This window comes from Danio aesculapii, chromosome 15 (assembly GCF_903798145.1).
Source record: "Danio aesculapii chromosome 15, fDanAes4.1, whole genome shotgun sequence".
NCBI classification, from domain to species: domain Eukaryota; kingdom Metazoa; phylum Chordata; class Actinopteri; order Cypriniformes; family Danionidae; genus Danio; species Danio aesculapii.
Window position 1 is genome coordinate 17,759,481 of NC_079449.1, and position 25,646 is coordinate 17,785,126.

A 25,646-nucleotide genomic window follows, 5' to 3' on the forward strand; every position below is an offset into this window, starting at 1 on the left:
GATTAAATGTGACATATAATTTGGCAAATACAGTTGAAGTCAAAATTATTATCCCCATTTTATTTTTTCCTCAATTTCTGTTTAATAGAGAGAAGATTTCTTCAACACATTTCTAAACATAATAGTTTTAATAACTCATTTCTAATAACTCATTTATTTTATCTTTGCCATGATGACAGTAAATAATAATTTACTAGATATTTTTCAAGACACTTCTATACAGCTTAAAGTGACATTTAAAGGCTTAACGAGGTTAATTAGGTTAACTAGGCAGTTTAGGCTAATTTGGCAAGTTATTCTATAACATTGACTTGTTCTGCAGACTAACAAAAAAAATTGCTTAAAGGAGCTAATAATATTGACCTTAAAATTGTTTTCAAAACATTAAAAACTACTTTCTCCAGAAGAAAAAATATCATCAGACATACTGTGAAAATTTCCTTGCTCTGTTAAACATCGTTTGAGAAATATTTAAAAAAGAAAAAAAAAATTCAAAGGGGGTTTAATAATTCTGATTTCAACTGTATATAGTAAACAGCGAATGTAATATATTGCTTTTCATAAAAAGCCTCTTTACAGATATGGAAGGTGATTAGGGCCAAAAGTATTCAAATATTTAAAATTGCTATTTCATGGTCAAATTGTATGTATATTATTTTTGTTTAAAGAATTTTTACATGGATTGCCCTCCATACACAGACATTGTTCCATAACCAAACCTTTTGCTTCATATCACCTTTAAAATGCTTTCAAAGCTCTTGAATGAATAAATGGATCTTTTACTAACTCAGATAGCATGACCATAAACTGTAACACTAGTTGTACAATGGAATGTCATTTCAATTGCATTCAATTGCAATAGTTCACCCAAAACTCAACCTTCACTTGTCAAAACCTATTTGTGTTTCTTTCTACTTTTGAACACAAAAGAGTATATTTTGAAAAATGCTGTCTGAGACCCATTGACTTCCATATTGTTATTTCTACTATAAAACTCAATAGGTTCCAGCAAACAACATTTTTCAAAATATCTTCTTTCTTCTGTACTATTCACTTAAAGGTTTAAAACTACATGCGAGTGAGTAAATGATAAAGTGATTTTCATTTTTGAGTGAACTATCTCTCTAAGTATTTTATTTTGCAGTAATAAACAAATTACTGACTTTTGCCACTGATTGCTCTCGATACACAGACATTGTTCAAGTACCTATTTTTTTAATAAAATTTTTTATAACTCTTAAAATTCTTTCAAAATCATTAAGTTTGACAAATTTGACATCTACATAGTAAACAACAGATTTTATAAATCGCTTTCCATGAAAAGCATTTCCACAGATACTGTATGGAAGGTGATGAGGGCCTGAAGTATTTAAATATTTAAAATTGCCACCTTTGCATGGTCAAACTGTGTGAATGTGTAAGGCTGTTTTATACTTTTGCGCCGAGTGATCGGCGTGACCCACGGCGACTGCCTTACGCTTAGTCATGCATGTATACTTCTGCGTACTGTTTGTGTTGCTCTGCAATAACACTTCTGAAACGCTAGCTAGAAGTAGGTTTTTATGTTCCTCTGTGTCATGTTTCTTCGCTGGTGTTTTGGTTTTTCTGAACACTACAAAACTCACTCATTCAGAGGCGGGACGTGCAACAACTTTAATCATAAGGTAAACACAAAACAAAACTTTCCATCTGGAGCTCCTTGATGTGGCTAGACACTTGTAAACAATCGGTCCATTGAGCTTGCGGCTCCTACCACCACCCACTCTTGTCACCACTGCCAAGCTGACCAATCACAGAGCTTGCGCTACACGTCATTGCGACATGTAGTCACATTTTTTGAGAGGTGCACGTCAGCGTCAGCCATGGCAAGGGCTATGCGACCATATGTATGCACTTGATGTATAAGTATAAAGCAGCCTTTAATGTTTGAAGAATTTTGGCATGAATTGCCCTCCATACAGAGACTTTTGTGCCATAACCAAATTTTTTTAATTTATATTGTATAACTCTTAAAATCCTTTCAAAGCACGACTCTAAACTCTAACTGTATTTTTTAGCCCTCTAATTACTATATTCTTTTTACTCAGGATGACGAGCAGCAAGGGGACGACGCTCAGGATCAGGAAGGATCAGAGGAAGAATCTGAAGATGATGAAGTGGATGATCTGCCTAACTGCAGGGGCTACTTTAAGGACTACATCAGCCGCAAAGCCAGCCAGACCAGTGTGGACCTGCGCGAATGGGACGTGCCTTTCGAGCAGCTGGAGCTTGGAGAGCTGATAGGTAAAGGCCGCTGGGGGAAGGTGTGCAGGGGCCGCTGGCATGGAGAGGTGGCCGTCCGATTATTAGAAATTGACGGTAACAACCAGGAGCATCTGAAACTGTTCAAGAAGGAGGTGATGAACTACCGGCAGACACGACATGAGAATGTTGTGCTGTTTATGGGGGCCTGCATGCACCCACCTCATCTGGCCATTATCACCAGGTGAAATATATATATATTTTTTGTTTATTTATTTGTTTTATTTTATTTAGCAAGGATGCATTAAATTGATCGTAAGTGGCATTAAAGGCATTTATAATGTTGCTGAAGCATCATGAATAAATTATGGCTCAACAAATATATTCAGCAGCTCAACTGTTTTCAGCGTTGATGATAAGAAATGTTTTTGAGCATCAAATCAGCATATTTTAATCATATAATGAATTCTACAGGATCATGTGACACTAAAGACTGGAGTAAAGAAATTGACAGTCCAGGATTATATTGCATAATAATATTAATGTATAATAAAATTATTATAAAATTATAATAAAAAGGTTCAGTTTAAAACACAATTCAGATTTTTCAGATTATAATGTGTTAAAAAGTGTCATGTTGGGGGCGTGTCCACAGTTCGCTGATTTATGGGTGTGTTGCTTCACATGTAAATTAGTTTCGGCTTCCCGCCAACGTAACAAGGGGGCGGGGCCATGAGCTCACCCGCTCATGGCACACCAGACACTCTCTGTGGCGCGGCAGAAACATGAAGTGTCCTGAATCGTCGCGCCACGCATTTTTGATTTTCTAAACGTAGGTTTCTGCAGAATTCTAAAACGCATGCGAGTTAAGATCACAGGGAGCTTCTGGGATCGCGGGAAATGCAAACGGCTGAAGTATAAGGTAGACTCAATGAGAAGTACACATGTTTGCAAACCTACCTAAAGATACAACCAATAATTCCGATTAGAGCGATAATGTGGAGAATATTGCTCTTGTGTTGAGCCCAATAAGCCCTGCATCTAAAAATAGAGCAAGGGTGTTCCTTTAGTGATATTGCTTCGACTCACGCTGAAAATGGCGGACGTGAATCAACAAACTGAGGATATGATGACGCGCCTGTCAATCAATATTGGTGGGCGGGGGGACCACTCTCCTACGTAAAGTTGCGGTCGATATGAAAACAGCTCCAATTGGTCCACCGTTTTTATGTTGTTAAATTGAAAAAAAAAGCACTGGGTGTGCTTATATCACCCCAATATGACAGTCTATAGACCATACATGCACATATGTCTGTCCAAACAGCTTGAAAAGTACATTTTTTACCATAGGTGCCCTTTAACTCCTGCCAACTAAGTTAGACAGCCACTCCCACTAGCCACTTTGGCTGGTTGAAGACAATTTTTAAATTGTAGTTTTCTTAAAAAGCAGAGTTCAACAATAAGGATGGCCCCGCGCCAGCGCGAAAGATGATAAAAATAGCTGTGTACGCATGAGCAAAAGAAAGCAGATGAATGAGAGGATGATCAAGCGCACGGTGAGACACAGGCGATCCTCACTCACTGATGACTGTTTAAAATTTTCAAAAAGAAACGGTTCCTTGCACAAATTATTCATGCCGAAATGCAACTGGTAAGATTGATTCTCTTTGAAATAGACTGGATAAAAAGCGACACTCGTACACAGACAGTCCAGCTGCTTTTAAGATCTCCAGATTCTTTTTAAATGTATTTTGGTTAGCAGCAGTGGTCGCTTTAACCATTCTTTGAGCAGATTATCAATGGGACTAAGTGCATGCACTTGATCATTTTTTTTCATTATCGTACACGGTATGTTTTTCCCCTGCTTTTTTTGCTTACTGGTATTTTTTTAATATGGTTTAATTATCATCCTTTACAAAAACATTGCTTCAATATGAGATTAACTCTCCATTTATGTGTAGTTAACTGAAATTTAGCCTGGACAGACTACTGTGCATATATATATCTTTTTAAATGTCTCTCTTTTTTTTTTAAGAAATGTTTTGTTGAATAAAAAGTACATGTATACAGCTATATAGCTTGTTTTGACACATAATTTAAAAATTTGGGCTAATTTTAGCAGTCAAATTTATGCATATAAAATATATTTTCCCAATAACGAAATTGTGGCTAGTGAAAATGGCAAGTGGCTAGTAATGTTGGAAAACTACTAGCCAAAGTGGCTGCTGATTAAAAAAGTTAATGTCAAGCCCTGCATAGCCAGCATTTTAAAAGCTGTTTTAACTATTCAGAGCCACTGTACAAGTAAAACTAAAATAAGGATTGATAAGGAGATTTCCATCTCCTTGCTCTATATATGCAATCCAATAAGATGGATCCAATATTTACAATATTTACTTTGTTCACTCGAGAGAGGACAACAAAATCATCCTCATTGCTTGAAGACTCCATTTTGTATTGTTTATACATTTTTATTTTTTATCATTATTATTTCTCAACATTAATTAATATGTATGGGACTTCGTTACATATTAACAAAATGTTTTGTATAACAAATACAAAATGCATTTGTACATTTCAGTGTGCAAAACCATTTAGGGTGTTAACTGTATAGCTGATCAAGTACTGTATTATATCAGTTCAATTTAAATTGGCTTTTCAAAGCTACTGCAAGCTTTTAATGCTTAAATCAATTAGGTTTTGATTGTAATGTATTCATGGTGTTTTGTTGCAGCTTTTGTAAAGGACGGACGCTCTACTCAGTCGTCAGAGACTCTAAACTTGACATCAACAAGATTAGACAAATTGCTCAGGAAATCGTAAAGGTATGTAGCTTTTATATATTGAATAATTCATCAATAAACATTTTTATCCACAGAAAATGTCTTGAAATTGATACTACGACTCGACAGGGGAAGTTCTGTCATCATTTAATCACCTTCCGCTTGTTTTAAACATGTTTGAGTTTCTTTTTTCATTACAAAAAATGTTGGAAACAAATAGCCGTTGACTTCCATGGTATTTTATGGCTTACTATGTCAATCGCTTATTTTCCAGTGTACTTCATTTGAGTTAAACAGACGTTTCTGCTTTATCCAGGGTATCCACAGGATTTTAAAAACTCTTAAAATGTTTTAAATATCTAAAACAAAATTTTAGACCTTAAAATCACTTTTAACAAAACTCTATATAACTAACACTATAAAAGCTCATTTAATGGCTTTAAAACCAATATGGATTCATTTCATTATCTTCCCTACAATAATTCCCAATAATTAATAAATTGTTTAAAAGTATTTATAAACCATACAGGGTGAGAAGACCTGGACAGACTGCGTACATTTAGTTTAATATAGTTTTTATGTGTTTTTTTCACTGAAAAGTTGTTTTGATAAAAAAAAAAGTATGTATACAACTTAGGGATGTCCTTAAATCCGAGTCATTTAATTTTGAGTATCTACCGATACCGACACCCGATCTGATACTTCTATAATACATAAAAAAAGAATAAAGAAGAGCCAAGAAACAGATCCAGGATGTTCCTTATTTTTATTTAACTCACCTTATTTTAACATTCAACAACTTAAATGTAGGCTTTTCCTTTCCACCTCTTGGAAGTTTACACAGTTTGCTATGGCAATGTTGTCGTCATCAACTTTATAATACCTTCTGACCATAGACATACTCACGCTTTCCTCTTCAAGCTGCTTCCGTGTTTTACTTTAACGGCATTTAACCAATAGCGTCTCTGCAACAAAGTGATGTCATGCTGCACGCGTTGCTGTTTCTGTGTGAAGTCAAGAAAGAGGTCTAATTCTGTGCCACCGCATAACTACAGATGTGTTAAAAATAATAATTATATATGTATATGTATAATATATGTATATATATATGTATATATGTATGTATGTATGTTCTATCTGCGTTCTGAATGATTTTGAGATATAGAGCGTCAAAATTTTTGCATTCCATAGCAAACAGTATGTGTGTAACATTTGTTTTTTAAATAAAAAGTCTTAAAATGTAAACAACTTATAAAAAAACATCCCATAATGTAAATAAGTTGTCATTTAATAAGAATATGTCAATAACTAAATTTTGACAAAAATGTCAGATAGAACCTTATAATTCTAAGGTGATGATATATATATTCATATATTTATATATATTCGAATCCTGATCGGGAGGTAATGTCCCAAGTCTGAAACTGCGTGATCGGGCCCAATTTCCTATCACGTGATCAGATCTGGACATCCCTAATACAACTAGGATCTGCTTGTTTTGATATTGTTTAGATTGTGTGGCTAAGAAATAACTAATTCGATTTTTTTTAATGGTTGGGAACAATAGAACAAAATTTCTCAAAAGAAACTAAACATTTCTCTTAGAATAAGTCTGAAATTTTATTCGTAATGGTCTTAAAATGGCCATAACTGGTCTTAATTTTGACTTGATTGGACCTGCAGAAACCCTGTTTATGAGTTGTTGTTGTTTTGTGTTTGGCTTCTTCAGGGAATGGGTTACCTACATGCAAAGGGAATTGTACACAAAGACTTAAAGTCCAAGAATGTGTTTTACGATTCAAACAAAGTTGTTATCACCGATTTTGGCCTGTTTGGGATGTCTGGAGTGGTTCAAGAGGACAGGTACAGAGTCAGTCTATTATAATGAATGAAATAACCCTATTATAGAGCCAAAATGCTTCATTTATGCCTACATTGTGTGTGTGTAGGAGAGAAAATGAGCTGAAGCTGCCACGAGGGTGGATCTATTACTTGGCTCCAGAGATTGTGCGAAAGATTGGACCAGGAAACCAAGAAGACTGTTTGCCCTTTTCAAAAGCTGCTGATGTTTACGCCTTTGGGTAAAAAAAACAGTTTCCACGTCTGCATCTCAAATGAAAACTGTATAATGCGGATGTGTGGTTTAGGTGGTGGTTTCATTTCTGCCTTTTTTTCCTATAAAAAGTAAAACTAACTTGATATTTTCATCAAATTTGTTTGATTGATAATATTTTTAAATACATTTTGCATGGTGCCACTGAAGTTGGTTTTTTGACTGTAAATGTGTCTGTTTTTAGCACTATCTGGTATGAACTCCAGGCCAAAGCCTGGCCAATTATCAACCAGCCGACTCAAGTGTTGATCTATCAACTGGGAAGTGGAGAAGGCATCAGAATGTTACTGACTAATAAGGGTACTAGCTTGGGCAAGGAGGTCACGGTGAGTCCAACCCTGCCATTTTTAAGTACTAAAAAGCACCTATAGTATATAATTTAGTGTAATTGTATATTTGCATTACATTGTATAATTAACACATAGAATTATTATTATTATTATTATTATTATTATAATTTATGAATAATTATGATCATATATTTATTAGATAAATATTATATAAATTATTTTAAATTATAATTATATAATAGATTTATTATATTAATTATTATAGTGGATTGAAAAATCATCATTTTATTCCATCTTAATTTGCATTTTATAGAATTTTTATATCTAATCACTCACAACATTAAAACATGAAATAAGATAATTATATCATATAAATGTGTATGTTTTAAATGTATGTTTTGTACTTTCCATCCAACCGTTCTATTCAAATCATTCAAATATGTATTTTATTATATTATGTGTAATTATATATTTATTTAATTCAATTTAAATACAATACAAGTAGATAGAATTATAATCATAATAAAGTTATGATTAATATAATCTAGTTTTATTATGTTTTATTATGTTTTATTGATTTTTATACATGACTTTGGACCACAAATCCAGTCATAAGTGTACATTTTTGGAAACTGAGATTTATGCATCATCTGAAACCTACATAAATCAGCTTTCCATTGATATGTGGTTTATTAGGACAGGAAAATATTTAGTCAAGATACAATTATGTGAAAATCTGAAATGTGAGAAATTAAAATACTGAGAAAATCACCTTTAAAGTTGTCCAAATTAAGTTCTTAGCAATTACTAATCAAAAATTGAGTTTTGATATATTTACGGTAGGAACTTTACTAAACGTCTTCAAGGAACATGATCTTTACTTAATATTCCAATGATTTTTAGCATAAAAGGAAAGTCTGTAATATTGTCCCATGCAATGTATATTTAACTATTCCCACAAATATACCTGTGCAACTTAAGACTGGTTTTGTGATTCCAGGTCATATATAAATTAATAAATATTTAATTTGAAATTTAAAAATTGATACTTTTATTTCTATACTATAATTCTATTACAAAATGTAAGCATGGTCTTTGTATTGGCACTGTAGGAGATCCTGTCAGCCTGCTGGTGTTTTAAAACTGAGGACAGGCCAACATTCACTCAGCTGTCAGACTTGCTGGAGAAGCTGCCAAAGCTCAACCGCAGACTCTCGCATCCAGGCCACTTCTGGAAGTCTGAGGAGTATGTATCTTAGACTGAAGCGTTGCATGCTGCGGACCCCCTGTTTTTGGGGCTGTAGTATAAAAAGCACGCAAACTAACTGATCGTTTGGAACCGACCTGTGCATTGTTTGTTTTTTAATTCTGAGCCTTCTTAATTTTATTTACTCCATTGGATTCTTAGTGTAGCGAGTGTCGTGAGGATACTGTGCATGGAATGAACCGAATGAGTGCTGTGTCATACAATTTTGGGACAAACGGGATGTCTTACAATGCAGAAATTAATTTCTGAGAGTGAAACAAAAAGGAGTGTATGTTTGTGAATGTTTTTCTGCTAGTTTTTGCCTGTTATATGAATGGTTGGTTTGGTTTGCAAATATGTGTGAAGCTACTTTTTTTTAAATATTATTCATCATGTAAGAATTCAGAATTAGATTCTGAATCTGACCATGAAGTGGATCGGTGCGATGGTGTCGATTTAATTTTACTTCTGTTACACTCTGAAGATGTTCATATTCCCAAATATCTGGCCTGTGGTCAGCAATGCTCTTATATTTAAAAAATAAAGGTTTAACTGTGGTGATTTTTTTAAAAACTAATAACGATGTTTTTATTATTATTGTTCAGTATAACCAAATAGAAACCAAACAAAGCCTTTTATTACGGTGTCCGAGAGAGCTTAAATACACTAGCTAGGAAAGCACAAACAAATAGAAAAACAATAACGAATTGAGAAAACATCTTCATCAATTTTACAACATGCAAATAGAGAAATGCACTGCAAATAGTGCAGACCACAATGCAAATGTGTCAGGGGACCCCAAAAACTGACGAACCTACTGCTTCTTGTTTAGAGTCATTAATAAAATAGTATTTCATTTAACGTTACTTATGCAATTCATCAGATTACGGCTAAAAGTGTACAAACAAAAAGGAACCATAATATTAGGATGTTCAAATAAACAATAAAACTCATCTCACAATGCTGCAAAAAAACTCTCAATAGGAAACAGCCTAGGTTATTCACTTTTTTGGGTCCCCCAACAGATTTCCGTTGCATACCTGTGAACATTTGGATGTGAACATAAGGGATACCTCCCCACCCAACCCCCATCCCACCCCCCAAAAAAAACAAATATGTTCATCTAGAGTGGTTACATTGTAAATAAACAGTTGAAATGGTCAGCAATAAGTTATTATTATTATTTGCAACGGATATAATAAATAGTATACAGTAGAAAAAGCTGCAAATAAATTAGCAAACAGTTTAGCCTATTAAAATTCATAGCTATTATAAAGAAATCAAGTTATCAAGTCTCATTAACCTTTTCTTCTCTGTATAATTTTAACATTCTGAATAAAGAGCAGCAAATAAATCGCTCATTTAGATTTTACGTTTGATTACATTAAATAACAGCTGTCACTTTAAAAGAACACAAATCTATAATAAAAGCATTCGATTGCTTTCCTATCTGTTTATGCTCCTATAAGACGAAAATTGTTGTGTTTAAATATTAGATAATTAGATATTATAATTATTATATGGCTGTTCAAACATGCACACAAAACCCAGAGTATCCACTTTAGCTGTGCTTCAAATCGCCTATACAGAATCCATTTGGGAAACAGCGTCTATTTATTACTATAGAGCGCGTCTGACAGTCACACACCACTACATGAGCTCACTGTTTTGAGGATTGCATAGGGGAAACGGTGTCTGTAATGGAAAAGAAATTAATTGTGCAATTTTTATATTTACTTCAAAGTGTTTTCCTGCTTAAATAAAATGAAAGCACAGAACAGATTCATATTTAAGAGCAGGGGGCGTCCCCTGTCGGTTTGGCGGTATGAGTTGCATTTTTCCACCCTTCACAAAAAAATTCAAAATACGGGAGAAATACATGAAAATACCTTTACAGAATGATAGCAGGATAGAACTGAAAATTATGGGAGAATCCTGGGAAAAATGGGAGTGTTGACAGGTAAGTTCCGTTGTGGTCTGCACTATTTGGAGTGTGTTTCTCTATTTGCATGTGTTGTGGAAATTCATGTTTATTGTCAAATAGATAAAGATGTTTTCTCAATTTGTTAGTGTTTTCTATCTGCATATGTTTTCTTAACTTGCAGCACATTTGATCTCTCTCAGCCACTACAATTTTTAAGAAAATATTGTAATGTTTCAGTATGTTGTCTCTATTCTTATTTTTTTTTTCTTGTGGGTCTTTCTTGGATCTGGGCTGATCTTCTGTGATGCTGTCTCCATCTTGATGTCACACCCTTGCTTCTTACCACAAATCTTCATCATTTCCATGTATCTTATTTCCTCATTTCTGTTTTCTGGATGTTCAGTGCATGGCATCACCACTGTCTGCGTGAGCACTGCAGTCCAGGCCTACGCTCTCGCTGTCCATACGTCTACAAATATGACAGTTTATCCCCAGCTGCTGATGGCATTAGCTTGACTGCTGCATTCAAAGAAAGCCACTGAGGCTAAATAGTAGTTTATCCAGATGTCTGATTCTATTCCATGTATTTACTACAGATCAGGGGTGTCCAAATTCAGTCCTGGAGGGCTCGTGTCCTGCTTAGTTTAGCTCCAACTTCCTTCAACACACCTCCCTGGAAGTTACTTGTACACCTAGAAGGAGCTTGATTAGCTGGTGCAAGTGTGTTGACTTGGGGTTTGAACTAAAATATGCAGGACACCGGCCTTCCAGGACTGAGTTTGGACACCCCTGCTATAGATGGAGTGTGTTTTGCAGTGTTCATCTTTGTGTTGCTCTTTTAGCCCAAAGTATACTTTAGTTTATCATCATCAAGACTGTATAGCCAAATTGTATGCGCTTTTTCAATTTGTGAGCGCTAATTAGTTTGTCCACAAGGTGGAAACACTGGTGCTAGCTGTTGTTTAACATCTGGAAAGGGACTACAAACTGCTTTTTAGTTACAGTAGTAGACATAGTGTAATTTTTACACAAGCAGTAAATAATTGTTTGATTTTAAAGCTTGTTTTATTGCGCTTAACCATACCCCTCGTTGTTTTACGTTTGTTTGTTTCTTTGTCCGGCAACAGATTTGATATAAAAATTTCAAAGCCTGTGCTCTTGTCAAAATTTGAACCCAAGAAGACAACAAGATGACATTTTATGTAGTTTGTATTGGTCACCATCAGTATTCTTTTTGTTTTACCTTAAGTTAATGTCATAATGTTTTAATGTCGGAGCTACAACAGAATTAAAGTTATACGCAGTGTTGGAATATCAAGCCAATTCCATGCGTGTTCAATAAAAAAGGTCAGGAGAGGGTTTTCTTCAATGCCAAAGATATTAGTAATTTATTAGATACAACTGAATAATTCGATGACAGAGCTCTGGGTTACCCCAATGCAATACAAGAATTACATTCAGGAGGTTTGCAACTAACTTACATTTCCCTGACTCCAGCATATACACATAACTGATATTAACAGGTGGAGAATATGTGTAACGTCACTACTTAGTCATTCTGCAGTCCTTTGGCTCTTGTACACCAAACATACTTTCTGTTTCTGCAACCCTTCTCTGCATTCCAGAACTGAACAGTTAAGCGTATCTTTAATGTATTTCACAACTTCTATAAGCATCCAGCTCCTTGTGACATGTCTAGACTTCTTTTTAGACAGCAGTCTGGAGCAAGGGCACCCACACTATTTTTAATCCTTTTTTGCTATTTCCCTCTCACCAGCAGTTTCTTCTAAGAAGTTTGTAATAGAGTAAGAAAGAACGAAGTATGCTTGGTCAATATATGGTATCATACAAAAGAAAAAGATTGATTAATCTGTTGTTAGTTTAAACAATTTTCTAATAAAAAAATAAAGACGCAAAGTGATAAAAATAAATTCCCTTTTTCCCACAGCAGACACTGGACAGGGATTTATTATTATTGTTGTTATTATTATTGTTATTATTATTATTTGTAGTTCACTGTTTTCAACTGAGTAGAAATAATTTTTGTTGCTTGTCATAAATTACAGTATAGTGAGGAAAAAACAGGATGAATTTTGTTGAGTGTTTGTGCATACACTATTAATACTATACTTTAAAAGACTGTGTGTTCAACAACAAAAAAATGAAGTATACTTTGGGCTTTAGGCATTACTTGGAAATGAATAGTAATCCCATTTTTGGCTTCTCTTGGGATTTTAAACTTTTCCCTGTTATAACACTCTCGCCAAGCTGATTTAGCTAATCTTTATAAACGCAAATCATAGATCTAAGGATTTCAAGACATTTTGACCTTACAGACTTTACTGAATTGCTTCAGTTTACCCTGTGTGTGCCGTCACATGATTTGAATATTACAATACCTAATGGTTTGGCATTACACATCATTAATTTTCAGTTTTCCACACTTTGGTTTATAGTTATAGGATTTAAATGAATAATAATTTACCAGATGCTATATTTGGTTTTCGTGAGCCCTACCAAGAGCCTCAAAAATAAGGAATTTGATGGGGTGTTTGTAATATATTTTAAAGAATGAAAGATATTTTGACCCAGCAGGATTACATTCAGGATCTTCTGATGTCCAATACCTCTTGTTTGTGTGTAAGTGTGTGTGTGTTTGAGCGATTGCACGCAGAGTTTTGGGTGATTTATTTTTGGTGTTATGGTAATTGAGAGAATGTTTAAGCTACGGTGACTGTTCCCTTAATTGACAACTTAAAAGAAATGTTTAATTTATTGTACAGCTAAGATTCTTATATTATTTGTACAAAATTTAATATGTTTCCATCGCAATATTTTGGAAAAAGGTACTTTACTCTTTTTGTACAGCTCTTTATATAGAGAATGACTCAAACATAAAAATGTAAATTTTTAGAATGAGGTTTTAATGTTATGTAATTATGAATTAATATTTTGTAAAGCTTGTGTGTCTGTAAGCACATTGTAATTTTATCCTGGCAGAAATAATAAACAAATGAAACTTTTTTTTTTCTTCCCCTTCACGATGAAAGAAACTGACTGATGCATTATTTAGGTTGAGTTATACATATATTAATTGCAAACTTAAACGTTTCTACCAGTTTACCCTAAAGAACAAGCCTTTATTTTCCTCCCAATGTATCAAAAAAATTTAAAAACTGTTTGGACTAAGAATCCAGTATCTGTAATATTCTGACTATCACTTCTTGCTATGATTGAAGTTACAAAATAGTTTTTATGTATGAAAGGACATTGTCATGAATTGATCTCTGTATATCTTTAATCATTAACTCAAATATCTTCTGACCTTGGTTGTTTTCAAAAAGTTGCCAAAAAATAAAAAGATTCAAAACAAAGTAATGAAACGTTTCCAAAATCTTCTCCTCCTAAATGAAGTTAAGCCTTATATGGGCAGGAGTAATGTCTTAGATGTCTCTGCTATTAAAGTCTGTCCACATTCGTCAAACTTTGTAACATTCTTGAGTGTGAATAAGTGGAAAATTATGAGTAATTATCGAATGTTAGTAAATATTACAATCCTCTTTATCGTTGATTATTTTATGGCTTGGACTTAGAAGTACAGCTATTTCTAAGAAATAAAGGAATATCAGAAATAGAAATATAGCTATGACTGGTAAATTGTCACCAATAATTGTTGAATATAAGGTTACTTTATATATCAATTTAATATCGCATTTTATGGCAAGTTTGTGCTTAGTAATAGAGAATTTACAGAATATTTTCAAAGAGTGTGACCTCAAGCCTATTTTGCACCTGTTTTTAATTAGACCAACCGCCTCCTGCTCGAAATAACTTTTCTGCGATGACCGAAAAATGTCCATCAATGTTTAGGATTATTGCAATATATCCCTCTTGATTCTAAAACGGGTTGGTTATGTGAATAAACGTTTATCTACAGATACAGTTTAAACTATGTTTTTGAATAATATATTTTACCCCATACTGTACCTCAGCCTAGCTTCCTGTTTTATCGTAAAAGGTGAAAGCGAAACCTGACGCGTTTTTCTTTGGAAACCGGACATTTGGAGGGGGTTCTTATACCACTGCTGTGTTCAGGAGGAGTCACTTTGTCCATCGGTTTTGTCTGCTCACTTGAAGCTGCAAGAAAAATAACTGGAAGAATGGCTTTTTACCAGCAACAACCTTTCTATAACCCGGTAAGTCCCTACTATTTATTTGTGTTCTGGAAAAAATCTGAATTTGTATCTCCCTAATACTTCCTATTTGTAAGGTTTTGGACTGTTTTAAGTTACTTTGCTTTTGAGTTACTAAGACTTTTTGCCTGCTTATAAAATGCAGCAAAATCCACAATAAAGGGGGCTTGGGGCAAGTTGACACACATAGGGAGGGGTTTCTTTCTGACTTTGTTTCGTTCTTTATAGTTTAGGAAGTCAGATTATATCCTCGAGTTTGTCCTCTTATATCCTCGGTCAAGCCAGCCGCGGTTCGGAAAAACAGTCAAGCCAGCCGCGATTTATATTTTGGTGCGCGCGTATTACTATGATTACGGTAATGTCAGCAGCCACACAGAGAGCGCTCCACAGAGCACTCATTTCGCCCAGAAAAGAAATATTATAACGAAATATCAGTTTCTCCCTCTTTCCTGCCACGTATGCTTTATTAAACAAGTTATTAGCTCTTTTTTGACAGTGTTGTTGTTTTAAGGAATGGGTTTGGGCTTTTCTGTAATTTCTTTAAGTTTATCTTTTTGCTTCAACTGATTTTATAGCAGATCGAACGGACAGAATAATTATACTATTTCTAAATACCCGGAATGCGTTTCTATTTCTCCTACTACAGTACATTGTAAATACGGTTGAATTCAAGTTTATACAACTTGGCTAACCTCAGAAAGTGAATACAGTCATTAAGTAGTCCAACAAAACATCGTCTGAGTTACAAATATATGTTTATTTAATTTAAAGGGGATTTAAAAGGTATGCTTTCTTTCAGTATATGGGATATGAGGCATTATTACACTTTAGATGACTATAAAGACCTAATTTGTTATAAGTAGAATAGAACATGAAACCTTTTTACTGCAGCATTTTAGAGAAATATACCATTAACACACTTTAAAGTGCTAGAAAGAAATAAGTAGAAAAAATAAACAAAGCTTGGTTCTGCGACAGTATACATGCATACGTCATGTGAAAGACCTCATTTAAATGAGCAGAAGAAAACAATGGACAGGACATCCAATATTATATGCATACCTCATAATAAACCTTCTTACTGCAGCATTTTGGAGAAATGTGCTATTAATGAGCTATAAAAGTCTTTAAAGTGCTATAAAGACATTGTTTGAATTAAATAAAAGTTAAATATAAGTTGAGTTAAATAAAAGACTGATCTGGTCTGATACTGGATGTCCCATGCCATATGCATATATACCACATAAGAATTATTTTTACAGCACCAATTTGGAGAAATGTGCTTATTTAAAATATGTAGAAAAAAAAAAACAATGGTCAGGTCAGATACAGGACATCCCATACTAAACCTCAGATAAAGACTTGTTACTGCAGCGTTTTGGAGAAATTGGGTATTAACATTACTCAAAGTGTTATAAAGACCCCATTTCCAATAAGTAGAAAAAAACAATGGTCAGTTCTTAAATAGGACAACCCATACTATATGTGTACTCCACACGAAACCTTTTTACTGCAGCGTTTTGAAGAAATTGGGTATTAACATTACTCAGTGTTATGAAGACCCCATTTCCAATAAGTAGACAAAAACAATGATGAGTTCCTGTACAGAACATCCCATAAATTATGCATACTTCAAATGAAGATATCTTACTACCGGAATTTGGAGAAATGGGGCATTTACATAATATAAAGTGCTATAAAGACCCAATTTCAAATAAGTAGAAAAAAAAACAATGGTCAGTTCTTATACAGGACATCCTATACTATATGTGTACTTCACATTAAACCTTTTTACTGCAGCATTTTGGAGAAATTGGGCATTAATATAATTTAAAATGTTATAAAGACCCCATTTCTAATAAGTAGAAAAAAACAATGGTCAGTTCTTATACAGGACATCTTATACTAAATGTGTACTTCACATGAAACATTCTTACTGCAGCGTTTTAAAGAAATTGGGTATTAATATAATTCAAAATGTTATAAAGACCCCATTTCAAATAAGTAGAAAAAAACAATGGTCAGTTCTTATAAAGGACAACCCATACTATATGTGTACTTCACATAAAACCTTCTTACTGCAGCGTTTTGAAGAAATTGGGTTTTAATATAAATCAAAATGTTATAAAGACCCCATTTCAAATAAGTAGAAAAAAAACAATGGTCAGTTCTTATAAAGGACATCCCATACTATATGTGTACTTCACATAAACCATTTTACTGCAGCATTTTGAAGAAACTGGTTACTAATATAATTCAAACTGTTATAATGACCCCATTTCTAATAAGGAGAAAAAAACAATGGTCAGTTATTATACAGGACATCGCATACTATATATGTACTTCACATGAAACCTTCTTACTGCAGCGTTTTGGGGAAACGATATATTAACATAATATAAAGTGCTATAAAGACCCCATTTCAAATAAGTAGAAAACAATTATGGTCAGTTCTTATACAGGACATCCCATACTATACGTGTACTTGACATGAAACCTTCTTACTTCAATGTTTTGGAGAAATTGGATATTATCATAATTCAAAGTGTTATAAAGACCCCTATTCCAATAAGTAGAAAAAACATTGGTGAGTTCTTTTACAGGACATCCCATACTATATGTGTACTTCACATGAAACCTTTTTTACTGCAGCGTTTTGAAGAAATTGATTATTAATATAATTCAAAATGTCGTAATTACGCCATTTCTAATAAGTAGAAAAAAACAATGGTGAGTTCTTATACAGGACATCCCATACTATATGTGTACTTCACATGAAACCTTCTTACTGCAGAGTTTTGGAGAAACGGGGTATTAATATAATATAAAGTGCTATAAGACCCAATTTCAAATAAGTAGAAAAAAACAATGATCAGTTCTTATAAAGGACATCCCATACTGTGTATGTGTACTTCACATGAAACCTTCTTACTGCAGAGTTTTGGAGAAACGGGGTATTAATATAATATAAAGTGCTATAAAGACCCAATTTCAAATAAGTAGAAAAAAACAATGATCAGTTCTTATAAAGGACATCCCATACTGTGTATGTGCTTCACATGAAACCTTTTTACTGCAGCGTTTTGGAGAAATTGGGAATTATTATAATTCAAAATGTTATAATGACCCCATTTCTAATAAGTAGAAAAAACCAATAGTCAGTTCTTATACAGGACAACCCATACTATATGTGTACTTCACACGAAACATTCTTACTGCAGCGTTTTGAAGAAATTGGGTATTAATAAAAATCAAAATGTTATAAAGACCCCATTTCAAATCAGTAAAAAAAAACAATGGTCAGGTCTTACACAGGACATCCCATTCTATATGTGTACTTCACATGAAACCTTTTTACTGCAGCGTTTTGGAGAAATTGGGTAATAATATACTTCAAAATGTCATAATGACCCTATTTCCAATAAGTAGAAAAAAACAATGGTCAGTTCTTATACAGGACATCCCATATTTTATGTGTACTTCACATGAAACCTTCTTACTGCAGCGTTTTGGAGAAACGGGGTATTAACATAATATAAAGTGCTATAAAGACCCCATTTCAAATAAGTAGAAAAAAAGCAATGGTCAGTTCTTATACAGGACATCCCATACTACATGTGTACTTCACATAAAGCCTTTTAACTGCATCATTTTGGAGAAATGGGGTACTAACATAATTCAAAGTGTAATAAAGACCCCATTTCCAATAAGTAGAAAAAAACAATGTTCAGTTCTTATACAGGACATCGCATACTATATGTGTACTTCACATGAAACCTTCTTACTGCACTGTTTTGGAGAAACAAGGTATTAACATATTATAAAGTGCTATAAAAAACCCATTTCAAATAAGTAGAAAAAAACAATGGTCAGTTCTTATAAAGGACACCCCATACTGTGTATGTGCTTCACATGAAACCTTTTTACTGCAGTGTTTTGGAGAAATGGGTTATTAACATAATATAAAGTGCTATAAAGACCCCATTTCAAATAAGTAGAAAAAAACAATGGTCAGTTCTTATAAAGGACATCTCATACTGTGTATGTGTTTCGCATGAAAACTTTTTACTGCAGCGTTTTGGAGAAATTGGGTATTAACATTACTCAAAGTGTTATAAAGACCCCATTTCCAATAAGTTGAAAAAAACAATGTTCAGTTCTAATACAGGACATCCCATACTATATGTGTACTTCACATGAAACCTTCTTACTGCAGCGTTTTGGAGAGACGGGGTATTAACATGACATAAAGTGCTATAAAGACCCCATTTCTAATAAGTAGAAAAAAACAATAGTCAGTTCTTATACAGGACAACCAATAATATATGTGTACTTCACACGAAACATTCTTACTGCAGCGTTTTGAAGAAAATGGGTATTAATAAATATCAAAATGTTATAAAGACCCCATTTCAAATCAGTAAAAAAAAACAATGGTCAGTTCTTATACAGAACATCCCATACTATATGTGTACTTCACATTAAACCTTTTTACTGCAGCATTTTGGAGAAATTGGGCATTAATATAATTTAAAATGTTAAAAAGACCCCATTTCTAATAAGTAGAAAAAAACAATGGTCAGTTATTATACAGGACATCCTATACTAAATGTGTACTTCACACAAAACATTCTTACTGCAGCGTTTTGAAGAAATTGGGTATTAATATAAATTAAAATGTTATAAAGACCCCTTTTCAAATAAGTAGAAAAAAACAATGGTCAGTTCTTATAAATGACATCCCATATTATATGTGTACTTCACATGAAACCTTCTTACTTCAGTGTTTTGGAGTAATTTGTTATTATTATAATTCAAAGTGTTATAATGACCCCATTTCCGATAAGCATAAAAAACAATGGTCAGTTCTTATATAGGACGTCTCATACTATATGTGTACTTCACATGAAACCTTTTTACTGCAGCGTTTTGAAGAAATTGGTTATTAATATAATTCAAACTGTCATAATGACCTCATTTCCAATAAGTAGAAAAAAATGGTCAGTTCTTATACAGGACATCCCATACTATTTGTGTACTTCACATGAAACCTTTTTACTGCAACAATTTGGAAAAAAAAATGGTTATTAATATAATTCAAAGTGTTATAAGGACCCTATTGGCAATAAGTAGAAAAAAACAATGGTCAGTTTTGGAGAAATGGGGCATTAACATAACAAAAAGTGCTTTAGGGACCCAATTTCAAATAAGTACAAAAAAAAACTCTAGTTAGTTCTTATACGGGACATCCCATACTATATGTGTACTTCACATGTAACATTCTTACAGCAGCATTTAGGAGAAATTGGACATTAACATAATATAAAGTGATATAAAAACCCCATTTTCAATAAGTAGAAAAAACAATGGCCAGTTTTTATACAGGACATCCCATACTATATGTGTACTTCACAAAAACTTTTTTTACTGCAGCATTTTAAAGAAATTGGTTATTAATATAGGTCAAAATGTTATAAAGATCCCATTTCCAATAAGCAGAAAAAACAATAGTCAGTTATTATACAGGACATCCTATACTATATGTGTACTTCACATGAAACCTTCTTACTGCAGCGTTTTGGAGAAATTGGGCATTAATATAATTCAAAATGTTATAATGACACTATTTCCAATAAGTAGAAGGTAAAAGCAGTGTAGGTAAATGTGAAAAAAGTTTGAGAATAGAGCACATTAAAGTAAAAATGACTATCATTGATATTCAAATGATGAGAGAATTAAATTTACAGGAATTCTGAATTAGTTCAAGTTCATTTATTTATGAAGCAAATTTAAAAACAGCCACAAGACTGACCAAAATGTTGTACATAAGACAGAGTAAAATAAAGAGACAGATTATAAAAATATAAAAATACTCCAAGAGAAACGAAAAATTAAGCAGTATAAAAGAACATTAAAATAATATTAAAAGGCCAAACTGAACAGGTAAGTTTTTAGGAGGGATTTATAAATAAATAGTAATGAAACCATTCTAATCTCAATGGACAAAAAGTTTTATAACCACAGATCCGCCACTGAGAAAGCTCTGTCCCCTCTATGTTTTAGTCTGGACTGAGGATCCGGGATTCAAACTCGGGACGCCAAGAGCCTTTTTGCACCATATGCTCGAACCACTGTGCTATTGCACTGACAAAAATTTGTGATTTTGAGATGCCACAGTAAAGTGCATTGCAGTAGTCTAACCGTGAAGTAATTAAAGTTTGGACAGCCAGAATAAGGTGTTTGAAATGAACACAAAACACCTGCTGAAGGAAAGGAGTGTAATTTGAAACTTTCACATGCCCTAATTTCATTTCCATATCCTGCTAACCAAGTAATTCTATTCATTTATTGGCCGAAATACAGACTAAAACGATATTCAAAGCTGGAAATGGGACATAGGTTTGTGGTTAGAAAAGTAGTAATCATTTTCTACCCGATTACCAGTATGCCTACTAATGTTTTGTGTTGTATTAATATTTACATCAAAACAGAAAATGCCATTCAGCGGCCCAATCCAGGGAGGCCTGCAGGACGGGAAAAGCATTATCATAAGTGGACGGGTTTTACCAGGTGCTAACAGGTGAGGAATAATGAAAAAAGTTTTCAAAAACAAAACTTTTTAGGTGGATAGATTATTTAGTTTATTAAAACATTTTTCTCTTTATGGAAAAGTGCTTCTGTGAATAACTTTTCACCAAAAGGTTCTTCTGCATTACTGTAAAAACAAAAAGTGTGATATTCCAGCTGCCTTTATTTTTAATAGTGTAATCTGCTGAATTTTAATTCAGTGTGATAAAGAGTTGCAACAATGATATTACACATAGAGTTTGTTTTTAACAAGCTTAACTTTTATTGTTAATAGTTTAGTTGTTTTATGGTCACACACACTGCTCCACACTGTTTTTTGTTTTACTAAAGTAGGGAAATATTTAACTTGTCAGCTGATTAGTATTACAAACCTAGTGACTGGTTGTTTCAGAAATTGCATAGGCCTACTTTTTTTGAGATGCTACTAATTTTGAAAAGGAAATTACATTAGAACTTCTAAAAAGTTTGTTATATGTAGTATGACAGTGTGTAATCTGGATTTACTGTTGCATGTAGCTACCACCATGCAGCTACATTCACAAAGTCCATCATATGCACACTTTAGAATCTAGCCTACGGGGGGTGAGAGAGCTCAAACTTCACTGTAAAAAAAAAAAAGTTGACTCAACCAAAGTCCCTTTAAGGCAAGTCAGTTTACTCGGTAGCCATTTTTGAAACGCCTCTCAGCCAGTATGTTTGGGCATTCTGTCTGAATGGGGAAACATCAAATTCTCCAAAACTGTTTCCCAAGCTTACGATTACAATATATATTAGGAATCACCAATAAACGTAAACAACAATTGTCTCATATGTTTCACTTCTAAATGTCTGAATCAAACAAAATCAGCATATTTTCAGAGTGGCCGAGCTAATGCGCATGTACACTCGAAAAGAACGAGATCGCGACACCAACCTCGTTTATGACTGTTCTACACATTATCATCTTCTAGCTAATGCTTCCTCAGATTGCGCTGGTCTTCAGAAGTAATCCACAACTTGGTTTTGATGGCGAATCTCCTCCAGAAATGACAGCGGCGGCGTTTGAGTAGTTGCTGTCATGTGATGTGCAGGACGGACTGTACCTCACGTTCATTTCATACAGATTACAAAACCAGAAAATGTTTGTTTTCAAGTGCACTTGGTTCATTCAAAAGTACCTATTTCAAGCTTTATTTGGATATATTTTTTATGTCTGTGAAGCAAGTATTACCGAAATTCCAGTGCATTTGTTGACCACAAAAACTGTCGTAAAAGCACATGTCTGGTCCGAGCTTCTCCCTTAAGAAACGTCTGTCAATAGCAATTTATGATTGGCTCCTGTAGTAAGTGGGGCTTCATTCGCCATATTGATTGTTACACTTTTCCCCATTTAAAACTATACGAGTAACACGTCTGATGTATTCTAGAGTCTTTGACTCAACTCAAAATTGTAAGGCAACTTACTGCAGAGCTTTTTTGAGTTGACTCAACTTTCAACCCAAGTACTGCGCTTGACTCGATTTAAGTTGAGTAAACTCAGAAATTACCTAAAGCTGAGTGCCTTGAAATTTTAAGTTGTCAACTTTTTTACAGTGTTGCTGCAGGTTATGTAAACCCATGCAAATAGAAAAAATACATTAACAACATGAAAAGACATCTTCCTCAGTTTGACAACACATGCAAATAAAGAAATGTGCTGCAAATAAAGCAGACCTCAATGAAAATGTGTTGAGAGACCCCAATAAGTTACTTTTTTTGTTCTTTGTATGTTTTTATGCCCTAATCTGACATCTAAACAGAAAGCAGCCAAGTTTGTCACTTTTTGTGGCCCCCTGACACATTTCCGTTGTGGTCTGTGGATATTGCAGGGTTGTTTTGTTTAGTTTTGTTCTTATGTATGTGTGTATCACATATACCAGGGGTGCCCAAACTTGGTCCTGCAGGGCCGGAGTCCTGCATATTTTAGTTCCAACCCCAATTAAACACACCTGAACCAGCCAATTAAGCTCTTTCTAGGTATACAAAACTTCCAGGCAGGTGTGTTGAACAAAGTTGGAGCTAAACTATGCAGGACACCGGCCTTTCAAGACCGTGTTTGGGCACTCCTGACATATACATAATAAATATATGTACGCACATATCTTGTGTCAAAACAGACTGTTACATTGGATGATTTTAATCATGATTCATTTTTGCCCAGCACTACTATGTGTGCGTGTGTGTTTTGCTTTAACACTTAAAGTGTAGTTAAATGATTAATCAAGTGTCATTTCTTGATTATTGTATTTTAGAACCATCTATCTATTGAAATACTTGTTTTGTCACACTTCCTTATTACACTTTCACGTCCTCAGTTTGTCTTAAAGCCTTTGATTGTTCTTTGTCCTGCAGGTTTCATGTGAACCTTCAGTGTGGTTCTCATTCAGGGGCTAACGTTGCTCTTCACTTTAACCCACGCTATGAAGACACTGACTATGTAGTGCACAACTCATATCTGAACAAGACCTGGGGCTCAGAGGAGCGAAAGTATGAATCTCCCTTTGCTCAAGGACAAACATTCACCTTGCAGATCCTCGTGGCCCAAGACAGATACAAGGTACAGAATGTTCACTCTGTTTCTAAAGTGTTTTTGAGCAGCATTAGCCCCATCGGCCATATTTCTTTGATTTATTTAAGTGTACTGAGTTATAAATTATCGCATAGGAGTTTGACCTCTTCTTACTTTTCTGGATTTGCCTAGATATCTACAAATGGCAGACACTTTATGGACTACAAACACCGTATACCATTCACTCAGGTCGACACAGTCGCAGTGGAGGGAATGGTGGAAGTAAACTCTGTTGCCTTCCAGAATCCTGCGGTGAGGGAAAAAAATGCACATGTGGTCATTACAAATCTTTTCTCGCACTTCCTTTTTCTGAGCCATTTTGGCAATCATTTGCTAGTATGTTTTGAAATGATGTGTGAAATCAAAGAGCAACTCCAAGTGTAATTCATCACATGAATCTATATATATATATATATATATATATATATATATATATATATATATATATATATATATATATATATATATATATATATATATATATATATATATATATATTCAATTCAATTCACCTTTATTTGTATAGCGCTTATACAATGTAGATTGTGTCAAAGCAGCTTCACATAAAAGGTCACAGTAAATAGGAACAGTGTAGTTCAGTTTGTAGTGTTTAAGTTCAGTTCAGTTGAGCTCAGTTCAGTGTGGTTTAATAATCACTACTGAGAGTCCAAATATTGAAGAGCAAATCCAACGATGCGCAGCTCTACAGATCCTGAACCATGCAAGCCAGTGGCGACAGCGGAGAGGGAAAAAAAACTTCACTAAAGGCAGAAGTGAAGAAAAAAAAACCTTGAGAGAAACCAGGCTCAGTTGGGCACGACCATTTTAATTTCTCCGCTGGCCAAACGTCTTGTGCAGAGCTGCAGTCTCAGTGGCGGAGGCTGGAAGCTGGCCTCAGCGAAGACTCGTCTGTCTCTGGAGCGTCATAGGAATCAGTCTCATGTTCTCCACTCCTCCAGGACCATCGCAGTAGTTGTTCAGGATTCGGCCAGGTCAAGGATATGGAAACCTTGGGATCATCTCGTCGTTGGTCTTGGATCGAATCAGTGACTCTGCATATATATATATATATATATATAAAGGGAAAAAAAGTTAGTGACTCATCACTAACAAAAAGTTGGAAACGTCACTTGTTCATACAAAAGTTAGACTCATCAAAACAAAAGTTAGACTCATCACTTGTTCATAATAAAGTAATGTTTAGTGTACATATTAACACATTATTATTTATTATTGTAAAGTGTTACCATACATTTTAATAAAGAAGGGATCGAACAGAAGAAAGTGAATGACTTACTACTAGAAAAAAACTGCACAAATTAGAAATTGATCATTACAATGGTAGAATTATCAAAGGTTTTATTTACTGCATTAAACTGATTGCCAGTGTAATTTAATAAATGTGTATGGCTTGAAGTGTCCAAATACATTTTTAATGCATGCTGTAGATTTCTATGAGCATTTGTGAATGTAACACAAAACTAAACAACATGATTTTTTGTTTGGTCTTTGCAGCCCTATTTCCCTCCACAACCAGCCTATCCAGTAAGTCACAGCAAAATAAGCTCATAGCTTAACTTAAGTTACAGTATAACTCTGCAGTACCTTTGTACTTACTCTATTCTCATTCCAGGGTTTCATTCCTCCCCAAGCAGGCTATGCGGTGAGATGGAAATATTAG

At 34.1% G+C, this 25,646-nt stretch overlaps 2 protein-coding genes across 5 annotated transcripts in view; both read left to right on the forward strand.

Moving 5' to 3' along the window:
* The window catches only part of ksr1b (kinase suppressor of ras 1b), a 77,181-nt gene extending 63,326 nt beyond the window's left edge, over positions 1-13,855 (forward strand). For 2 of the 4 annotated variants that reach the window (XM_056473263.1, XM_056473262.1), the window contains exons 12-18: positions 2,088-2,485; positions 4,976-5,066; positions 6,754-6,887; positions 6,974-7,105; positions 7,322-7,463; positions 8,540-8,673; positions 11,001-13,853. In XM_056473263.1, coding sequence (XP_056329238.1) covers positions 2,088-2,485; positions 4,976-5,066; positions 6,754-6,887; positions 6,974-7,105; positions 7,322-7,463; positions 8,540-8,673; positions 11,001-11,139 — 1,170 coding nt within the window. In that variant the 3' untranslated portion in view covers positions 11,140-13,853. Of the gene's footprint in view, positions 1-2,087; positions 2,486-4,975; positions 5,067-6,753; positions 6,888-6,973; positions 7,106-7,321; positions 7,464-8,539; positions 9,246-11,000 lie in introns of those variants that run through there. The other 2 variants (XM_056473260.1, XM_056473261.1) reach the window with 2 other exon arrangements.
* An 800-nt stretch (positions 13,856-14,655) lies between these two features.
* The window catches only part of LOC130242031 (galectin-9-like), a 17,229-nt gene continuing 6,238 nt past the window's right edge, over positions 14,656-25,646 (forward strand). The window contains exons 1-6 of the mRNA XM_056474050.1: positions 14,656-14,793; positions 21,282-21,370; positions 23,749-23,953; positions 24,098-24,217; positions 25,481-25,510; positions 25,599-25,628. Of these exons, the coding sequence (XP_056330025.1) occupies positions 14,758-14,793; positions 21,282-21,370; positions 23,749-23,953; positions 24,098-24,217; positions 25,481-25,510; positions 25,599-25,628 (510 nt within the window). The 5' untranslated portion in view covers positions 14,656-14,757. The remainder of the gene's footprint in view (positions 14,794-21,281; positions 21,371-23,748; positions 23,954-24,097; positions 24,218-25,480; positions 25,511-25,598; positions 25,629-25,646) is intronic.